Genomic DNA, 21,505 nt, shown 5'->3' on the forward strand with positions numbered 1-21,505 from the left:
GGCACAGGGGGTTGGGAACACCACCAAGCAAACAAACCAATCCCCCACCATGGGCAGGGATGCCACACACTAGACCAGCCTGCTCAAAGCCCCACCCAATCTGGCCTGGACTCAGAATTTGCAGAGATTGGGCATCCACAGCTGTTCTGGGTGACCTGTGCCAATGCCTCCCACTTCAAGGCTCACTTTACACAGCAGGAAGAATGGCACAGTGAAATTAGAATCACATCACAGACAGTCTCTGGCTGAAGCAGCAAAAAGTTTTAATGGCAGCATCTCAGCCTTGCAGTTTCCTCATCTGAACACAGGAATATTCTTGTTCTACACATAGACCTTAAAAATTGAAAATCACTGATAACAGGCAAAGTAACAGCAGAGCTACCAAGAACCAAGGTCTAGCCTTGACCAAGACTTTTCTTGCAAAGACTGAGCTGGACTAACTAGGACAGCAGCATTCCCACCTGCAGTACACAGAATATTTCGCATTGCAATGAATTACCCAGCAATAGTGCCAACAGATCAGCCATTACTGACTTATTATAGTTCTGAAATTATTCAAGATGTCATTTCTTCAAAAAGGATTTCATGAAATTGGTTTAAGAGAACTGAACAACAGCTGTCTTGCAAATGTAAGAAAATATTTTCACCACAAAGCAAAGTATGAACCCTGGAGAGGAACTGTGTTATGTAGTCTATATAAGTAAGTGGTTTTCTGAAAACTCTTATGTTTTTCTGCAACTTTGGCAGAAGACATGAAAGAAATTGTACATTTTGGACCTTCCCCAGTTTCACAAAAAATGCTAGTTTCTGCCCAAATTTACAGGAATACATTTCACTCCCTTTTCCATTCAATTTCTGCAGCCCATCTCAATGCCAGACCCAGCCTGTAGAACACACAAGAAACAGGAGACACATTGCAGACAGACAAAAAGAGATCTGTCTGAGCCTTGAACTTAACAGCTCATGGCAGGCTGTGCTCCTCTGTGAGCAGGGTAGTGCTGCTGCTGCTAGGGCTTACAGCTGCAGGAAGGAACCCAACACCCTGGAACATTGCTTCCAAGGACTGTCATCCTGTGAAAGAAAGCCAAATTGAGCAACAGACTGGGCCAGACACAGGCTCTGCTTGTGAAAGGGATATGCTACTTAATAGAGCAGAGCTTATAATCCTAAACCCAGAGCTGAACTGCTAACCTGCAATTGAGATCATGCAGCTCTGTTAATCCAGCTGGAACCCACACTTGCCATTAATGGTCAAGGCTCTCTTGTCAAGAGGCGACTTAATGCCACCACACCTCTCCCTGGGCAGGACCTCCACCTTGCTGACAGCACCCTCATCAGCTGCTTTATGAGGCTCCCACTTTTCTCTCCATGGAAAGGAAAACTCCTTTACACCTGTAAATGCATCATTTGCGTTGTTTACCCTCTGTCAGGTAACATTTGGCCTATTCAGACCCCACCTCCTGCTGGAAGGGGGGATTCACTTCAGGTCTACACCACTAAAGCCATCACAAAACAGGCCCCAAGACTATCCTTGACAGTTTTTACTGTTATTAGGGATGACACAATGACTTACTTTAAACAAGACTTCAAATTTGACAGGGAAAAACAGTGCGGACGTATCCAGGAAAAAGCAGGCTTCCCTGGCAAGCAGGAACAGCTCAGAGACTCTTTTTATTCTTTATAAATCCTCCAAATTAAGTAGAAAGCAAGAAGAAAAAAAAAAAAAAAAGAAGAAATAAAACCCCAGAAAGTTTCCACAACCTAATCCCATTTCCTGAAGCTCCCAGATGCTTGGGACTGGAATCCATTCCTCCCTCCCTCCCTTTTGCAGCAGCAAAGCATCCTGGCTATGCACCCTGCACTCCCACCAACACAGGGAAGCAGCAGCAGACACTCAGGTGCTCTAGAACTCAGCATGCAAGTTTTGCATCCTCAACTTCAACAATCAGAACTTGCTACTAATGGAGCTGCAGGGTGAGAACTCAAAATACAAGATAGTGCCTACTAGTGACTAGCAATGTCACAAAACAGACACAAAACTATTTTGTCACTCAGACTGTGTCCCCACCAGGACCACACCTTAACCATTTTGAGATACACAGAAAATATAATTATCCCTTAGTTTCTGATGAATGTTAAAAAAAAATACAACAAAACAAACAACAAACTGAGAGGCTTCAAAATTCTTCCATGATACAAAGAGATGTCTGTGAGAGTTCTGGATGAACAGTCACAGCACCAACCAATTTATCCAGTCTACATTGGCAATTAGCCAGTTCAATCTGAAATGGTCCAAAACAAACCAGAAGCTGGCTCAAGCAAAAACAAGCCTAATTTAAATAGTGTTCCATCTGCAGGCATTTTGCTATCTACACATAGGCACAAGCTGTCCACAGAAGAAGCTCAAACTATTTCCAGAATACTGGAATTCTGAGCCATATAAAAAACTGCTGAAAGAAAAAACCCCAAACTAAGAAACTAAGTTTGTTAAGCAAACAGCTCCCTAGAAATTACTTTCCTAGTTAGAGTAAGCAAACCAGACGTTTCCTCCCCCCCTCCCCCAAGATTAATATTTGAAATGCTTCACAGTGAATATAACAAAAAACACGAAGAAGAAAGGAAGTTCGTGACATTTGTATTTTCCAAACTTACTGCCACATTGATCAGTGTTTAAATTGCAAACCAGGATTTCTGGAAATGTAAAAGCTCATTAGTATTAAAACATAATACCAGAATCAGCAAACTGCTTTTTTCTCTCCTGTCTGGAATCAGTTCCACCAGCTTTAAACAAATATGTACTTCAGATTTTGGACTTCAGGGACTTGGGAGGCCTTAAATCCTGTGATTTTTCATGGGAAGAAAGATTATGGCTTTTGCACTTCGACACACATGGTCCTCTGTACTCTCTCATCTGTGCCAGCAGACAGCCTGCCCCTCCAGGGAGCAAATTATGGTGGAGAAAGATTTGAGCTAGACCTCTGTACCAATGTGATAATAAATTTACATATTTTACCACACAGGAAGAAAATTGTTATGAATTAGGATAATAAATTCAGAAACAAAGAAATTCGATGTAAGTAGAAACCATTTGGGAAATGCTTGTTTTATCTGAGCTTTAGCACAAAAAAATCTTTGAAATTAACCTTTAAAAGTTTCAGTTCTTGTATGATTAGTAGGACAACACTATGAATGAACAAACAATGTATTTACTTTTAGAAAGATTCGTTTTTCATTTAGGAAATGCAAAATTGAACAAGTCAATTAAAAAAGAAATTCAAAAACTGGATGTGTATCTTCAAATTAGGTAACTTCTACAGACCTAAGCATGCTTAAAAAATATTTAGCATAATAAGCATCCCTTATAATGCTTATTTATAAATCAGTGACAATTATTTAGATTTTTTGCTTTCTAGGTATTTCTGTTACTCATCACAAGAGGTAAACTAGGAACAGAAAATTAAGTAATGTATTTGAATTTACCACCAATTTAATGGCTACTCCAACTTTCCCAAAGTGTTAACCTGTGCAAAACAAATTAACTTTCCATAAGTTGTCAGTGTCCAGCCACTTTGCCTTGTGGTGATGTCTGCTGCACAAAACCTGCCAAACCTTGAAAAATTGCCCCTAAGTTTCTTCAACTGTCAAGTTTTAAATACATAAAGCAGGTTAAAAGCTGAGAGAGAATTCTGGGGCAGACATTCCAGCATGGTACAGCAGCAGGGGTGAACTCATCCATGACTGTCTCCAAGCTCACTCTCAGCTCCCCTCTCCAAGGCTGCCTGTCACCACTGGAGCTGCCTGTCCCCGATTCCAGACATGCTCCCACACCTTCCTTCAGTGATTATGTCAGAGCTGTGACCCTGCTCTGGTTAACAGCAGTGTGGAAGGGCCTGGTGTCTGCTGCAAGCTGGATTCTGAGCTACTCTGGCCATGCTGCTGCCACAGGAGGAAAATAAGAGGAAGAGAAAAAGCAGAGGGAAGCAACAGAGAAAGTGTGTTTTGAACACATTTGAGCTCTATGCTTTCAGTGACAGGAGAAGCCTATCTGGCCTGCAGGGAGGATGTTCACACATAGCTGTGCTGTGAGCTATAATCTGGCACCTGCAGCAGCACTGTCTCTCCATGTTCCATCACACAGGGAGCACAGGCACCAGACTACATCTGACACCAAGACTCTTGTTTCAGCTCTCTAACACACAGACATTCTCCTGTTAAATGCTTTCCTCAGGGAGCCATTTTCCAGCTTCCTCCATATCACTGTTACTTCATGGAACAAGATAATGCCTCTGGTCCCTACTGGACTCTTTATTTCTGGAGCTGCTTTTGCTCCCCTCCCATCCACACTCCCAGCCTGCAGCCACATCCGGCTCTCACTGCAGCTCAGCAGGGAGAGGACAAATGCTTGCCTAAAAGCCTGTCAGCTCCCAGCAACATTTTTTTACTCCCTGGAGGCAGCACAACTATGAACAACTCTTACATCTGTAAATCTGTTAAAAAGTAACAATTGCTCCAAAAGCAATCCACTATTTTTATGAATGAAGAAAGATGCCAACTCTCTCAAATAAAACAGTGAAGAAGAAAAGCATCATGAAACTTTCAGCATGTCACAGGAGCTACTTCTGCATGTCTACCCAGAGTAAAACACAAGGACAAGAAGCCAGGTCTGCTCACCATTCCACAAACAGTACAACCAGGTCCTCCTGGTCAGCATAGCTTCCAATGCCCTCCTTCAGCAGCCGAACCTTCTGCCCTCCACCAATGGAGTTGGGCAGCTCACCACCTTTCCATTCTTCACCTTTTCCAAGAACCTGCAATAAGAGGGGAAAAAAAAAGCACTTTTTGCTAGTACCCAAACCCATGAGGCTTTTTTACAGCAGACCCATATTGAAAACAGATGCTAAAGCAGAAGCAACACATTAAAGCATAGCAAGCCAGCACTTCAGCATCGTAGGTTTTCCATGTCTGAAGGAACATTCATCACAATGACATCACTGCAAAAACATGAGAGAGACATTTCTTAACCAAATAAGAATCAAGCAATTGCCTGCTACTGCCATTTACTCAATTGTGTCTCCTTCAGGAAAAAAAAATAGGAAGAAAAGCTAAGGATTGTTTCAAAATCTGTATTAGAAAAACATTCTGAATAAGACCTTTAAAATTCCATACCATCCCTTTAGGAACAGGAGGCACAAAAGACCTAGGTGGATCAGGGTATAACTAATTAAAATTGCAAGTTTTTTGTACAAAAAGGAAAGGACAGGTTTTCCAGTACACAGCTCACTGCTAAAACTGAATTAAACATAAAACTCCTCCCCAGTCAAGCAGTACAGCAGATTACATGTCAAAAAAGAGGAAAAAAAAAAAAAGCCCTTTAAGTATTTTGAACATAAAGTTTTTGGAACATATAAAGCCTGGAAGAAATACACTGCATGATGTTTTGGAAAAATCTGCAGAGCTAAAAGATGTATCCAGAGCTCATGCGCTCTACTACAGCTTTAGCATATTAGGGAAGGTTCTCTCAGTCCTCTAAATTCAGTGGTAGAAGTCAAAGACTCAAATAATTTCCTATTTATAGTGTAGGCACTGGGGTAAGTAAGAAGAAAAATTTCATAACAGCATCTGAATACCTGGATTTTCTCTTGGCAGAACCAATTTTGGGAGAAGTTTAGGTTAGTGCCCTCCCTTTTTCCCAAGGTCATGCAGAGGCCAACCTAAGTACGTGACATATAGAGACATGGAGCAAGGCAGAAAAGGCTGGAAAGAATGATAGAGACACGTAGTCCTCTCAGAAATTACAGGCTCCTGGGAAACACAGAAATTTTCAGTTGTGAGCCTCCCTCCTTCCTTTCAGCAGTGTTCCAGCCTTGCTTAAGGAAAGAGATCCAAACACCTTGAGCGCAGTACAGCTTCCAGAAATGCTCATATAAACAAAATCAGCCACACTGAAAAACAAGGCTCTGTGATAAAGTGTGCCAGAAGCTGTGGGTGAGGAGGACACTGACCATGATAGCTGCAAACCCCTGAAGCAGCTCCTAAGGCAGAGGGAGCCTCTCCCTCCCACGGTGGCTCAGAGGAGCATCAGCAAGTGAGCAACAGGGAGAGCAGCAAGTGCCCCTCCTGCCCCCCAGCTCTGCTGCTGTTCCCTCTGTCCCAGCACACAATGAAGCTAAGGCAAGGTCAGTTCTGTTTCACAGCATGGACAGCACAAACATTTGGTACAGAACACACACAATACCTTTACTGTGTAGTTGAAATGCTTTGCAGTTCGCATGAAGCGGTGAAAGCCATCGGTTTCTTTAGTTGCTACAGTAAAGACCAGAAGTTTATCTGAGGAAGGAAAGGAAAGAACATGTATTAATATGCTTTCAGGGCACAGTTTGTGACATAAAATGCAACAAACAGCAGCACTAGCTCAGGGAGCTCTATGACTTTCTGCATCTCATTCAAAGACAGAAGGCAATTATGCTGTCACAGTACAGGTGTGAGACCTTACCAAACAAAAACTGCTATGGGCAAGGTGCTGTATTTAAAATTATCCTCTGGAAGAGAAAGCAAGTCTATCTACTCTGTAAACAACTAGTTCAAGACACAAAAACAAAGATAGTGTGACTACTGGACAGGAAGAAATCTTCAAAACAAAAATAACTTGCTACTTTTCAGTCTGAGCTAATGCTGTTACTGCTTACCTCACAGCAGTAAGAGAACTTCACCCAACCCCAGGAGCTCCCCTGAAAGCCAACAGTGCATACTCTTCATGAAAACAAGTCAAAAAAACCCAACCAATGAAACCAAACCCTCAACAAACAGCATTTAGTGCTTTTAAGTCCTTGGGCAGAGACAGAAGAGCAAGGAGTTTGGTTTTTTTATTCAGAGCATAGGTACATTACATCACTGCTAATTTTGCCCTCTTATTGCACACAGGCAAGTGACCATGCAACCAATTTCCTCCTCACATTCCAGAGTTTTTAACACAGTTCAAATGGGGTCATGAATTTCCTCTAAATAGCTTCCCAATTAAACTACTGAACAACATTTAGAAAAACCTATGCAATATGCTGCATAATGAAAGTAAATAATTTGAAGCTATGAGAAGGTTTTACCCCTACGTATTTAATCAGACCAGCCTGGATGTCAGAGTACATTGCAGCTTCCCCAATTCAGGCCAAGTTCAAGCAATAGCTGTGCTTTAACCAGGGCCCATGAGATCAATCCTTACAATAAAATAAAACTAATCACCTATGATGAGTATTCCAGACAGAGTGCCTGTTACTGCATTACTTGCCAAAAAAACATCTTTTGGATTTACCTTCCTTAATCCAGTAACATGTGCAAGAAGGGTCTGCTATGGAAAACCTTCCTATTAACTCTTCAGCCTCATCCACCACCACAGGCTCAGCAGCCCTCAGACAGCCAGGACATCATCCTGAGTGTATTCAAACCACTCACCACTCCCCATTTTGTTTTATGTGACAACAGCAAAAGTTAACACAAAAGACGATGACCCACTTTCCACGTTGTAGAAGAAATGCACTTTGCAAGTCATTCATGCAATGCTCTGCAGCCAATACTTCAAGTGCATTGACACAGTCAGGCAGAAATACCTGTCAGAATACAGACATAGTTTGTAGAACAGCATAAAACCATCTGCTCTAATGAAATTCAAGTCTGTCTGAAGTACCCACAGCAGGCAAACCCACTCTGCAGACCAGTCTCATGTGGCACTCATACTGTTTCCACTGAAACATGGCTCAGATTCAGCCCTGGTCACCTCCAGAGCATCCTGCCAGGTGTGACAGTGCTCTGGCTGCTCCATCCTCACCAGCAGCTCCATGGTGTACGTGGGGTACAGCAGGGACAAGACAAGCACATGTGATATTGGTCTCAGTTCAAGGGTGTTCCTGACTCAGGTGGTGTTTCTGCAAATTGCAGAACACCTGATCTGCTTTGTGACCTTGCTCCTCCCCAGACACTCCTTGAACAGGTGTGACCTTTAAGCAGTGACAGCACCCTGTGCCCAGTGCCTACACCACCAAAACCAGCCTGTGCCTTGAGCAGGGCTCCTCCAGCTTTATCTGACACTGCAAGTTCCTCAGCTACAGATGACATCTCTACCTGCCCTCCTCACTACACACAATTTGTGGATTTCTCTCACATCCTGCTATTGCCTTTTTTCTTTTCTTTATTTTTTCCCTTGGGTGGGAGTGTCTGGGAGGCATGTCTGTGAACAGGGGGGTACAATCCTTTTCCTCAAAGGCCCTCAAGACAATTTCAACTGCCAGCTCTACTAAACCAGACAGTCCTGCAATACAATATGCAACAAAGAAGAAACTAGAAATATTGTAAATTCTTCCATCAACTCAGCTTGAAAATCCAAAAATTTTGGAAACTCACATTTGGAAGATAATTTGCTCCACCTTTTTCCCCCCTCTTAAGTGCTAGCAGACTTTTGTAGCAAAAAATCAGAAGAAAATCCCCTAAATACATCTCAAAAGGACAGGAGAACCTCACAGTGCAATAAGTTCACATGGACTCACAAAGAGACAGAAACAGAGCAATAATGGCTCAATACCTTTCAAACAGCTTATTACAAAGATCATGGAATTTCAAGTAATTCTACTGAAATCACCACAAAATGAATAAAGACCATTGTATCTTAGACTGTGACTAAAACAGAACTGAAGGCAGATGAGGATTTTCCTCTATGAAGGAAATTAAGGCTACTTTTTGTTCAAGCACTACATTTTCAAATTACAGGGAACTGGAAAAATCTGATCATACCAGAATTGCATCATCAAGCCAACTGGATCCATTATTAAAAGTTTCCTAGGTGACCAGCTCACTGACTAAACCATGGAATTTGGTTTGAAGAAGGCATATTTCACACCTACACATTACTAAGAAATGCTAACAGCAAAGATCTCAAAAATCTGTACTTGACAACATGATGGAAATGACAGAATGTGGGCTGCAGATTGCTTCCACAGTTACTAAGTCAAAGAAAGTTTAAACTAACATACAAGTACGGTTTGGCAAGCAAAAAATAATCTACTGTTCTTTATGGGATATTGTTACTCTCTCTTAATGGAATACACATTATTCATGTATTTCAAGATTCACTATGGAGTCTGGTATGTTACTTGACTTTTGTGGAACAGGAGGAAAGAGAATAATGTGCCAAATCATAAAGGATTTCAGCCTGAACGATACAAAATGAAGAAAGCTGAGCAGGCAAACAGTTTATGCTGATACGAAATGTTAAAAGAGCCTGCACTGCATCACCAGACAACTAAGCAACCTAAATGGGCTGCCAGATTGGGGGTTGCAAATGGTCACAGAACAAAAGAAAGTTATTTAAAAGATACTATTTACATGGGAAATGTTTTCCTTTTAACATGCTTACCCATGGTCTTTTTTAAAATTAGACTTGAAGAAGTTGACGAGGCTTTATTTTATGTCTTTGTTGCACCACTGACTTTTAAGTGCAGGTGGTACTTAAATAATTTTTAAGTGCAGCAGAACTGTAATTATAGCATTTGAAGTCCCCTTAGAATTAGAGTTTTCTTTCTAGATTACTTAGTCTTTACTGGGGCCTCTTTTGTTTTGGTTTGTTTGGGTTTTGTGGTGGTTTGTTCTTTTTTTAAGCTGTGTCTGACCAAAGAGCAGAGAAACATGCTTTTATTCTATATATAGTATAAATAGAGAGACAATGGAAACTGCAGTAAATGATAGTTACCTTGGCACATTATAGAGGGTATTAATAACCAAATGAGAAAAGCAGAACCATCCTCCTCCAGCTAATAAAAATATTAGCCTAGTTCCTGTATGTTGCTGTGACTATATTTAGATGTGATAACTTGCACAGTTTCACTGGCAAATTTCCACTAAACATAGCATGGGAGATGTTTGTTTCTTCCAGTGGAAGTGAGTGAGGAGAATGCTTCTGACCACTAAGTACTTCTGCTAATTTTTTTTCATCTTTTTCAACTTCACTCACTTCCAAAAAAATCTATTCCTTGCTTACTACCTTTAGGTACAACAATTTCTTGGAACACTTATCCCAGTTGTGTTCAGCACATGGATGCAGTGACTTCCATGATCTCTCAGGAGTGTCAATGCGAAGCACAACATTCCCAAGGCAGCAAGTTTATCCAAGAGTCATTTCCATTTCAGGATGTGCTCAGCTATTTCAGCTGCTGCCACCCACAGTGTCCCTGGGCACAGAGCAGGCTTGGCCCCAGGATGCCCTGTGGGTGCAGAGGCTCAGGGCTGCCCCAGAGCAGGGAGAGGCTGAGTGAGCCGCCAGCAGCATCCCTGTCTCCAGCTGGGCAGTGAAGACCCAGGCACAGCAACGGAAGGATGTCTGTAATTACTCAGACCCCAAGCTGCCACTGCAGCCTGATACTCCCCAGTGAGAGAACAGCAAAATCCCCACAAGGAATTCCAGCTGCAGCCAGACACCATTCCTGCTTCACCCTCCCCTCCACAAAGCCCTGCCTTCCATCGAGGCATCTACCCCAAGGAGCTCTGCTGTGTGACCTTACACACAGGCTGCAGTTCAGCCCTGACCATCCACCCCACACAGGGACAAATACAATCCTGGGAGTGTCTTCCAACAGGAACAGCATCCTCAAAGTGCACAAACTTCAAGAGCACAAACCTCAATTTTTCTACATGCTTTCAAGACAAGCTGGAGCTCTGCAGATAACTAGACAAACACCAGTGGTGCCAAATGCAACTTCCCCATTTATATGGACTCAGCCTGGATGCTCACGATCCCAAGAGCCATTAGGACAGCTTCCATGAGACCAGGAACAAGCAGGTGGTGCCCTGGTTCCTACTGGCAGGGTGCTGAGATGCTACAGAGGGTGCGGGCTGGCGGCTCCCCTGCACACAGCCTGCCAGAGGCAGCCTGGCACTCACCCAGGGCATTGCTGAGCTTGGCATTTATCTCCACAAGTCAGTTTGTGTAGAAAGGAAATGTAAACCCTATGCTGAAGTTCAACAGGAAGGCACGAAAAAAAAAAATCTCCCAGGAGCTCCATACCAGGTATGCGTTCAGTTACTAGGACAAAATTGTGTCAGACAGATTTCAGATAGTTACACCCACAAAACAGCTGCTCTGTTTTGAAAACAAGCCTGAGAGGGCACGAGTTTAGCCAAGAAAAGTATATCCAGTGACTAACAGAATTCATTTTTACATGCAAATTAGAAACCCTCCAGCGCACAAGTTGTGAAAGACAACAACAGTGCACACGGAGCACATGCAGCGCGTTAGGAAATCCAGTGAAAGTTTATCAAAACAACTCACTCTTCTAGCCTGTTTTTTCTGCTACCTTCAGGGACCTGGCTGCATCATAAATATTTATTTCCAGCAAGAAGATCAATAAACCAGAGGCTTTGCCTTCAGTGAATTGCCTGGCAAGGTCTAAGGCAGGAACTGCTGTGGCAGGACCGCTTTAAGTAGCGGTGACCTTTCTCCTCGTATCCTGGCAAAGAAGCATGCAAAGAACTACAGTCATTCCTCACACACCCACATGGTTCTTATTTATCTTGAATGAACACTCTCTGAGATTACTACATAATTTCTACCAGGGGTTGTGGGCACTGGTATAGTAGCTTCAGAGCAGCCAAAACTGAGGATATTGCTCACAGCCACACAGAAGCTGACATTTAGTCCTTGGATTCTACTACAGACTTCTCTGGAGTAGAAGTGAGCTGCAAGATCAAAGGACATCTGTTCATGGTACCACATTATGACATTAAAATCTATCTCTGTCTTTAAAACTGGTAGCTTATAACGGTAAACAAATTATGTTCAGTACTTGTAATACATTTTTATCCATATTCTAGTGTCTACATTAAACAGCTTACTTCCCTGTTTTCAGATTTCATTCCACCCTGAACTGCTCACCACAGGAATGATTGCTCATTTAATTGAAAGATTGATACCCAAAGTCAGTTATTACAATATGCAAAATAAATCAACAGCAAGCTAATAAATTAGTTGCTAGATATCACAGAAAAAGATTAGAAACTGGAAGGATACTAAGAATACTTCTACTGGTTTAAGGAAAAAAAAAACACACCCACACAAAATGGAAAAAAAATGTCAGGTAGCACTAAAGCATAGGCTGAACAGGTACCTGGAAGAAGCACATGGATGGATCCAAGCTGATTGATAAAGCTGTGTGATTATCTGCTATGTCTCCTGAATCTCTGGTAATGTGGGAAACCAACAGGATATAGTTTCCCACCAAAAAAAAAAACAAACAAAAAAAGAAAAAGAAATAAAAAGGAAGGAAAAAACCCAAACAAACTCCAAGCAAAGCACAGGCTTGATTCAGCATGACTTGACACCTCACAGAAGCATGCTTCTCTATCACTGGAAAAATGCACTAAAGCTCAACACAACTGAAAAATGTTTTCAGTATGGATTCCTCTTGAACTTAAAGAGCATAAAATCCAATTCCTCCACACGCTTTCAAGACAAGCTGAGGCAGACAACTAGAGAATCACCATGGTGCCAACAGCAACTTCCCCATTTATATGGACTCAGACTATATGCCCAAAACCCCAAGAACCATTAAGACAGCTAAAATACCACAGAGCACTTCCAAAATCCAGATCTTTTAGCACAACACAATCTTACACTTACCATTGACGAAGACAATATTAGACTTTACAAAAAGGAATTTGGATTTTCCACTATGAATAGGAGTTATTGCCTAAACTTAGGATTCTGTGTCAAAATATTTGAAAATCCACATACTCTGAAAAGATGTCAAACAGCTGGAGATGGGAAAAACCCATCATATACAATATAACCATGATTATAAGTTATACCTACAGACATATGCTTGGTTACTGTAATCCAGCAGCAAACAAAGATCTTAAGTACCCAAGGAGAAAAACATAAACTATATGTGTATATTTGCATATACGCATCCAGTGAGAGCTTGTGATGTACACACGCTCAAATAAAGCAGTAAGCCAACAGAAGAGTTTCTGGTCAAATAAAATTTTTGGCATAAAGAGAGAAAAGACAGAGCCATCCGACAGCTGTTTATTTTCCCCCTAGGATTCTTTAGAAACACAACAATGTGCTGAAATAGCAAACATGATCATCTTCTTTTCTCAGGAAATAAATGTGCATTACACTGCAGGAGGGGGAAAGATGACTGGGGCATAAAACAATAATACTTCATACTTGGGAGTCCTGAAGTTTTTTTAATCTGATCTTTATACAATGCTCAGTTCAGAACACTGCTGCATGCCTCCACTCACCCCACACTTCACTGCTTCCCCAAGAGGCAGACTGGCTTTAAAGCCCCACTAGCCACAGCCATGATCACATAATAAGATTGGATTCTCTGTAGTTCAGTAGTATGGTTGGATTGATGCTAAAAACTATCCTTGGATGAGAGACAAAATATGCTTGAAAAGCTTATGAGAGATCAGAAAGTGGTACAAGTTAAAATAAATGACAAAATTAGAATTAAAAGATAGCAAGTTAAGAGCAGTCATGGATTGCCAAACACCTAGTACATGCTGATTTTCTATACCAATACAATTCTTGTGTGAGAGAGAAGGTTTTCTAGGAATGTCTTTAAAGACCAGAATTTGAAGAAACTGACCTTACTGTACAGATCTCAGTATCTGTTTTCTTCTCTATGACAAACCTCCCTTTAATTACTGCACTTCTATGCATACAGGTCTTACTGCAAAATACAAACAGTACACAAACATTACCTTTGTAATTTCCAAAAACTTATGAGGTTCTTCTAAGGTCCTTCTGTCTTTAAGCTGTTGCAAACAGTTTATAGCCACAATTGGCATTTATGATTATTACTGGCATTTATCAGCCCAATGCATGGGCTGTCTATGGATAATCCTTCCTGTGCTCTTCCACGTTATCTGTAAATCTTGCTGAGGTTACTGAGCAGTAGCTGTTGGTGTTGAAGCTGCCAACAGTGTCCCAAGATAAGGAAGAGACCTAACAAAGGCAAGAAGCTTTCAGGAGCTCTCGAGGGAAAGAAATATACAAGGTATCATTTCCCAGTTTCAAATAGCTGTACTGTTGCAATTTCCTCAGCCATGGTATATGCCGCCTGTTACAGGGCTCTCCCTCTTCTCATGTGTTTCACAGGAACAGAGAAGCTGAGCTAGCAAAAACACATCCTTGCACTAAGCAGGAGCTGCTCTCAATTTTCTCACAGTAGAGAATCTATGTTAGATCAGCACTTGCTAACACACAGCCCCTGGACAGGACACTGTAATTTTTTTTTATTTTTTTTCCTACGAACTGAAATTCCCTCAGGCTGTAATTCACAGCACGCAGTGGTGTGAACAGGCACTTTCCTCTCCCGTGCAGAGTGACTCAAATGGCAAGTGTACAGAGCTGCTGCTCACTGCTGTCTTTTATTGGTGTTTCTGACATCACACCAATACAGCAGCTTAAACAGTTACATTAAAATGATCAAATGTAGAACAGAGCCAGGTCAAAACCAACTAAATAAACATTTGTGACACACAAATCACAGCTCTTTCTGTGTATTTCTATGCCTGCCTACACACACTTTCAAAGGTTAGCAGGAACTCACAATATACAACTGACTGATTTCAGGAAACATTTGAAAGCTGATTATATCTCAGCTCTTAACTTACTTTCTTTTAATTCAGAAGTATTGAATATATAGTCAACAAGAGCTCATTAAGAACTGTATGTGCACTCATCAATCACGCACGTCAGTCCCGAGTGCAGCACTGGCCAGGGCTCAGGCCTGCACTCACTCTAATGCAAGATTTCCTTGTTTTGATAGTTAAACAAAGCCAAATACAAGCAGCAGTAAAGTGCTTTTCCATCAGCTTCAGAGGACTTGGATGAGATTCTGCATACTGAGTCAGCTCTTCTGCAGTAAAGCAAAGATAAGACGTGTTCCTTAGTTCCCAAACTAAGACAAAAAATTAAAATCCACTGTTTGTAAATGACATCATTGCCATGCATGAAGGAACTCCTAGCTGCCTAACTTCCTGACAAATGAGGAACAGATCAGGTTGCAGCTGTTTATGGGTGCCCAAATAGAAATGAAACCACAAGCATCTTGAGAGGGAGTGGAAGGAGTCATGGCACAGGCTGTGTCTTGCCTGAGCGCACAGCTTGGACAGCACACTATAAACTGTCATCAGGGCTGTGCAGCTGAGAGCAGGACACAATTAGCATCAGCTGGCTAAGTGAGAAAGTTTACTCAGCTTCTGCCTTTTTGCAGCCTTGCCCTCTCTTGTCTCTCTCATAAATATGTATCTGCAGAAGAGCATGCTCCTTCTTGGGCTGTTGTTTAACAAACCCAGCTGTTTAAACAGAAGCGGTCGCACACAGCACCAGGCATTCTGAAGTCAATCTTTTGACAGTTAACCAATCCATCGATGAAACCCGGCAGTTAAGATTTGCAATCATAGTTTCTTCTTCAACTAGTCTTTAAAAAAAAGAAACCAGAGAGGAACTGAGCTGGAAGTGGGGCCATCCTGAACATCCACAGCTGTCCCTCGCTGTCCTTCGTGTCTGCGCTGCAGTTCATGTTGTGAGCAGACGCTACCACCCAGATCAGTCAGTTCATTTGAAAAAGCTGCCCTACAGCTCCACATCTGGCCCTGTGTCCCAACACTGGACACAAAATTCTTCACACACAAGTCACACTATCTCAGAAATAATTAAAAAAAAAACAAACTATACTTTTCAAAGTTCCCTTTTCTGTGTGAACCAGAAATTCAAACTCCACACTTGTGCCTTGTCCTGCACAACTCAGTCCTTCAAACTGTGAAATAAAAATTCTGTCCTACTTGAGACACAGGACACAACAACACGGCATGTATGATGTATATTTTAAGGTGTTTTTAACATCATACATTTCACCCAGCAGCTTCGAGTATTAAAGTTATGGGCCTGGTTCTGATCCAACACAATGGCTTTACAGTGAAGTAAGGCAGAATTAAGTAAAATGCTTACAAAGACACTGTATTAAAGATTTATGTGAATTAAAAAGTTAATCTATTTTTAATTTACAAAGAAGAAAAAATTAAAAGAGCAATGCTATCAGATGTTGATTAGTTTCTGCACAGCTGATTTCAGCAAGAATGGGCTAATTCAGCACATTAACACAGAACTACAGATACAGAATTCATTCTCAGAGGAGTGGCACTTAAATAACAAGTCTATTTTTGTTAAGCACTTTTTTGTCCTTGTTTCCTTACAGTATGTTTTTATTAATTAAAAACACTGCAGCTTTAAAAACATACTTGCTCCTTCCTTACAAAAATAGATATTTGGGGGAAACTGCAACGTTACGTATTTAGTCTCCTTATCACCAGTATAATCCATATTTTTAAAATCAAATGCACCTAAAGAAAAAATCGAGAAGCAGTTCTATAAATCCTAAAGCTACTTGTAGTATCAGGCTGTGCTTGCAAGCATGTATTCCTTGAGAGTTAATTATCATTTATTCTCTAGAGCTACATTACTACACATGAGACAAACCTGCTGCTAGTCTGGTCAAGTTTTATTCTGTGCTGGAGAGAACCCTGCTACTGTTTAAATTAAGAGGGATCAAAAATATTCTTCCCTTTCCAGCCTGTTTGCAACTGGTCTCTCAAAAACTATAAAAAATTAACATTATAAATGAAAACAAAACTGCCCTTACTGCAAAAATGCTTATTCCCCATGACAAGGGAATTCACTTAAACAGCATGTCAATTAAATTGCAATTCAGACTGGCAGCTCTACACAAATGGAAAGATACTGCTTTTGATTACACAGTGCAATAGTGCTAATTCAACAGACAAACTAAATATTTCCCCATGAAAAGACAAAGTCACTTATGCTTAAGTAAGCAGCAGTGAAGGAAAAAGCTAAAAACTTGCCCATAAATGATAACTCCCCAGAATATGCCACCAACCTAAAGAAAACCCTGAGAAATAATGTTAGCTTAGATCCTTGACAGAAATACATTTAACACAAACCACTCCTGGCTCAGATAAATATAGCGGTCATTCCACTGTGCCCCTTCAGTGCAATTTACAGCATCCAGTGCTGATGAAAAAGGTCACAACAGCTTTACTTCTTGCTTTAACTGAAAATGCATTTTACAATCAAAGTTGCAGTAACCCCACCATATATCAGAGCAAAGCAATGACACATCCAACCCTGGATTAATTAATTAAGCAATTCCACAGCTTAATTATTCCACAGTTTAATTATTATCTTCACGTAAGAAAAGAAAGAAAAGCCTGACCAAAAATCTACAGGGTTTTTTTTGTTTATTTCGTTTGTTTTTTGCTAAAGAGATTGGCATTGTGCAGCCTCTAACCCAAGTGCTACAGAGAATTCAGACTGCAAACCTTGGGTATCTTCAAGGATGAGTATTTTTCAGGAAAAACTACATGGTGAAACTACAACTTTACTGCTCTGCACCTCTACCACAATGTTTGCTTATTTTTAACTAACTTCCAAACACTCACACCTCCCACTACACACTGTTTCATTTGTCATTCACAATTTATTTCAAAGCTGGAAGCTAAGGATATCTCCATGAGTAGGTAATTCCATCTAAGTGGTGCACAGTGATGGTACCTGCCCAATGTGCCCCAGGCACAGGTAACCCAAGCACTGCCTACTGCACAGTCAGTTCTGCCTTCATCACCTTCTGCTTTTCCCCTTCTCCTCTAAGGAGCAGCTTTTTCATATAGTCCTCACAAAAAGGGTACAAAACCCCCAAGAGATCTGGAGGAGGTTTTTCCACAACACGGGTTTTCGCAGCAGATTTAGGTACTGTGGTGACAAGGGGTGACAGACGTAGCACCAGTAAAGAGGCAAGAGACAGAAAAGTGGGCAGAGAGACAGGGGCAGGCACAGAGAGCTGTGCTTATGGCCTCTCCTTCCCCAAGCATGCAGAGTCTGTCAGTACTTTTAATAAGTACATCAGGATGGTTGAATCACTAAATTTTCTTGTTTGGGCACCTCGGGTCACCCAGAAGGAAAGGCCTATTGATCGCTGTCACTCAGAGCACTCGGGCTGAGCCCAAATTAACAGAAATGGCTGCAGTACATGCTGTATCCCAAAAAGCAGTACATGCTGGCTGTAACTCCTTGCAGAGTTACACCAGCCAGCAGTTACTGCCTGAATCATCTGTGACCAGCACTTGGGGATGCTGGGGTGGAGGAGAGCCCAGTGGCTCAGTGCTCCACAGCCAGCTGAGCCGCCACACCTCCCAGCCCAGCTGCTCTGGGAAGCCACCCACGCTGCTGGAGCCCCCCAGGCCACCCGTCCTGCTTTGGGAGGGCACACAGACAGCCACAAACCATGGGGCCCACTTCAGGCCCTGCCTGACGGCCACCATCACAATCTGGGCCCCAAGGCCTCAGCGCGGCCCGGCCGAGCCGCCACAGCCGCTCTGGGGAACAGACTCACAGGCTGCAAAGGCATTTTCCTGCAAACAGCTGATTGATAAAACATCCTAGGTGAGAACATCATTTACATCTGCTGCCAAGAGAGTGTCTGCCTCTCACACAATCACAAATGTCGTTCCCACTGGCTTTCTGCGTGTCACAATAAGCAATCTGCGAGCAGCAAGCGTGCTGCAATGAAAATATTTCAGCGCTGATGTTTTAACACAGAAACTTTTGCATCTCCAGCACACAGGAGCCAGTGTTTCAGAGCTCAACAGTGCTCTTCTCTGTGACTGCCTGAAACATAACCCTGCGGCCAAGGAAGGAGCAGAGGGATTTCTGCAAACACGCTTTGCCACAGGGCCGCACTGATTGCTCCCTGTAAGCGGTGCTGTGCAACAGGCAGCTCTCCCAAAATCACTTTTCCAAGCCTTTCTGAGGAGGGTCTGATTAAGACATAAAGATGCAGCTTGGCAGCTGGTTCCAGACAGTCTTATTAGAGCTTTTGTTGCAAGTAAGCTGGACTGCAGTAAAAACTGACACGTAAATTGCGCCTTCACCGGCTGTTTTACACTGAATTGTACAAAGAATCAATAGACTAGAAATTGAAAGACAGATTTCTAGAAACAGAAGCACCATAAGGTCTGTTTTCTGCATTACTTCTTCAAGTAATACAGCACAGACTTGGGGAAAAACATTTAAGGGTTAAAACTGGAATAAAAACAAGTAACACAGCAGGCAGTGTCTGAGGTCAAGAAACTGCTCTCAGAGTGGTTTCAGTTCAGCAGAGATTGCTACAACTCAGGTTGCTCCCGTCTAAATTAAAAAGAATTAAGATCTTCCTGCATGAACACCTTATATAAACCCAGCAGTGCTTTCTTGCAGTGTAACTTGTGTAGAATAATTTTTATTATTGATACAGACAAAGCAGTCTATTTTTGGGCTGCTGAATCATACATTGCTGTCTGGAATAGGGACTCTGCCTTGCACACATTTGAAAAGCAGAAGGATTAAAGAAGAATCCTTACCATGCCAGCTATTAGTTTACACCAGCCTGAGAGCCCACATTTCAAGTGCAGTTAAAGCAAAACATTATTTGAACAGATATGTTTGCAGGAATATCTGTTTGCCATAACTAATTTCCAAAGAAGTTCAACTTACAGTCTCACTGCCCTGAAAACAGGGATAGGAGCTCAAATTTTGCTCAAACCTGTCCCCAGGGGTGCAGCAAAGGCTGAAGGGCAATGCTCACACTCCCCAACACGCAGCAACCACACCATAGCCTTCAGAGAAATATTCTGAATGACCAAAAGTAGCCAAGTATTACAAAAACTGGAAGTTAGGACTTCTTTGAGTGGTCTGATATTCTTCAACAGCTTTTTTTAAAAATTATTTTAACTTTTTATACTACTTATGAACTAAAGCAGCAGTTTTAATATCAAAATTAGAACCTGCCAACAAAACTTGCTGCTCAAATAAAGAAGCCTCCTTGTTCACCCCAGAAGAAGTTAAGCTAGATATTAAAAATAACTTGATAAGTCTTGAGAAAACAAGCCAAGAAATGAAATTATTTTGGATTTCATGTGATAATAACGTAGTGTGATGAAATACCTTTGTATGCCTAGAATAGAAATCAGAAGTACAGACTCTAAACAGTATTAGAGCCAAAAAGAGGTTTTGGCATATTGTTGGACATACATGTGTTTGGACCCCTCCATCTGAGGGAATTTCCTGTATACATTATTTTACATGCTCAAGATAAAATTTCTTTCTACATCCTGGCTCCTTGAAGCAAACACCACCACAGGAGTGAGAGGGAGGGAAGGCTCTGCAGGATGGGAAGGGGCACTGGAGTCTCTGGCTGACTTTTGCACGAAGTAGGAAACCTCATCAGCGCTTGCTCAAGTTCAGAGAAGCAGTGACTGATGCTATTGCTTTTCCGAGCACTGGAAAAATATGTTCATCAACACCTTGTCTCGTGGAGACGGGAGAAAAAGGGCGGGGGAGCTGGCAACGAGAAAGTTTAGGAGCCTCAATTCCCCTTAAGGAATCCTTTTTCTTTTTTTTCTTTTTTTTTTTTTTTCCCTTAAGTGGAATTAGGCATCTATGAACTCCTGGGCGGGTTAAGACACTTTCAGCCGAGCGCTTCGTCTCGACAACAACCCGGCGGCGTCTTCCCGCAGCGCCGAGCCGCTCCGCGTTACCGTGCGGGGCAGGGACGGGCCGGTGGGGAATAAATAAATAAATACCAAAATAACCCGGCCAAGCGGCGGGTCCCAGCGTTCCCTTCCTGGCGGATGTTGCCGAGCCGCCAGGCACAAAGGGACCGATGCCGCACGGCCAGCAGCGCATCCCCGCCGCCCGCACACACCTCCCGCGGGCACGGCCACCGCATCCCAGCCCCCGCACTGCATCCCAGCACTCGCACCGCATCCCAACCCAACCCAGCCCCCGCACCGCGCTCACCTGCGGGCCCGGGGCTCCGCTCCGCCGCCGCGGGCAGCGCCAGGGCCAGCAGCGCCGGCAGCAGGAGCCGCGGCCACCGGGCGCCGCTCCTCGCCATCTTCGCCCTCCGCTCCACCGGCCTGGCCGCGCCAGCAGCCCCCGGCAGCGGGGAGAGGGGCGGGCGTGGATAAGGAGCAGGGAGAAGGCGCCTGGGGACGGCGGCGGGCACACACCGCTCCTGCTCCTCCTCCTCTCCGCGGCGGGCGGCAGCCGCGGGCGCTCCCCCCGCGCCGGGCTTTATACGGCGGTGGGAGGGCCGGGGCACCGGCGGCGCTACAGGAGCCGCTGTCGGTCACGGTGCCGCCGCCGGGGAGGGGCGAGCGGCCAAGCCCCGCCTCGGCCCCGCCGCCGCCGCCGCAGGCACTGCACAGGCGCGGCCCCGAGGATGGGGAGGGGAGCGGGAGCGGGGCTCGGCTGTGCCCGCCCGGTGCTGTTTGCTGTGCCAGCAGCTACACTCGCCTGCCCCGCCAGACACTTGCTCAGTGCTTTCACTGGCCATTATGTGTCTATAAACGCATTCCCAAAGATGTGGTTTTGTTGGGACAGTGTGAGTACCTGGAG

General features: G+C 43.1%; 1 protein-coding gene across 2 annotated transcripts in view; it reads right to left on the reverse strand.

The window, feature by feature from the left end:
• The window catches only part of PLOD2 (procollagen-lysine,2-oxoglutarate 5-dioxygenase 2), a 50,022-nt gene extending 28,757 nt beyond the window's left edge, over positions 1 to 21,265 (reverse strand). The window contains exons 1-3 of one of the 2 annotated variants that reach the window (XM_074547139.1): positions 20,906 to 21,265; positions 6,236 to 6,327; positions 4,672 to 4,808 (exon numbers count right to left, since the gene is read on the reverse strand). In XM_074547139.1, coding sequence (XP_074403240.1) covers positions 4,672 to 4,808; positions 6,236 to 6,327; positions 20,906 to 21,002 — 326 coding nt within the window. In that variant the 5' untranslated portion in view covers positions 21,003 to 21,265. The remainder of the gene's footprint in view (positions 1 to 4,671; positions 4,809 to 6,235; positions 6,328 to 20,905) is intronic. The other variant, XM_074547140.1, reaches the window with a different exon arrangement.
• Between the last annotated feature and the right edge of the window lie 240 nt (positions 21,266 to 21,505).

Source organism: Zonotrichia albicollis, chromosome 9, assembly GCF_047830755.1.
Source record: "Zonotrichia albicollis isolate bZonAlb1 chromosome 9, bZonAlb1.hap1, whole genome shotgun sequence".
Taxonomy (NCBI): domain Eukaryota; kingdom Metazoa; phylum Chordata; class Aves; order Passeriformes; family Passerellidae; genus Zonotrichia; species Zonotrichia albicollis.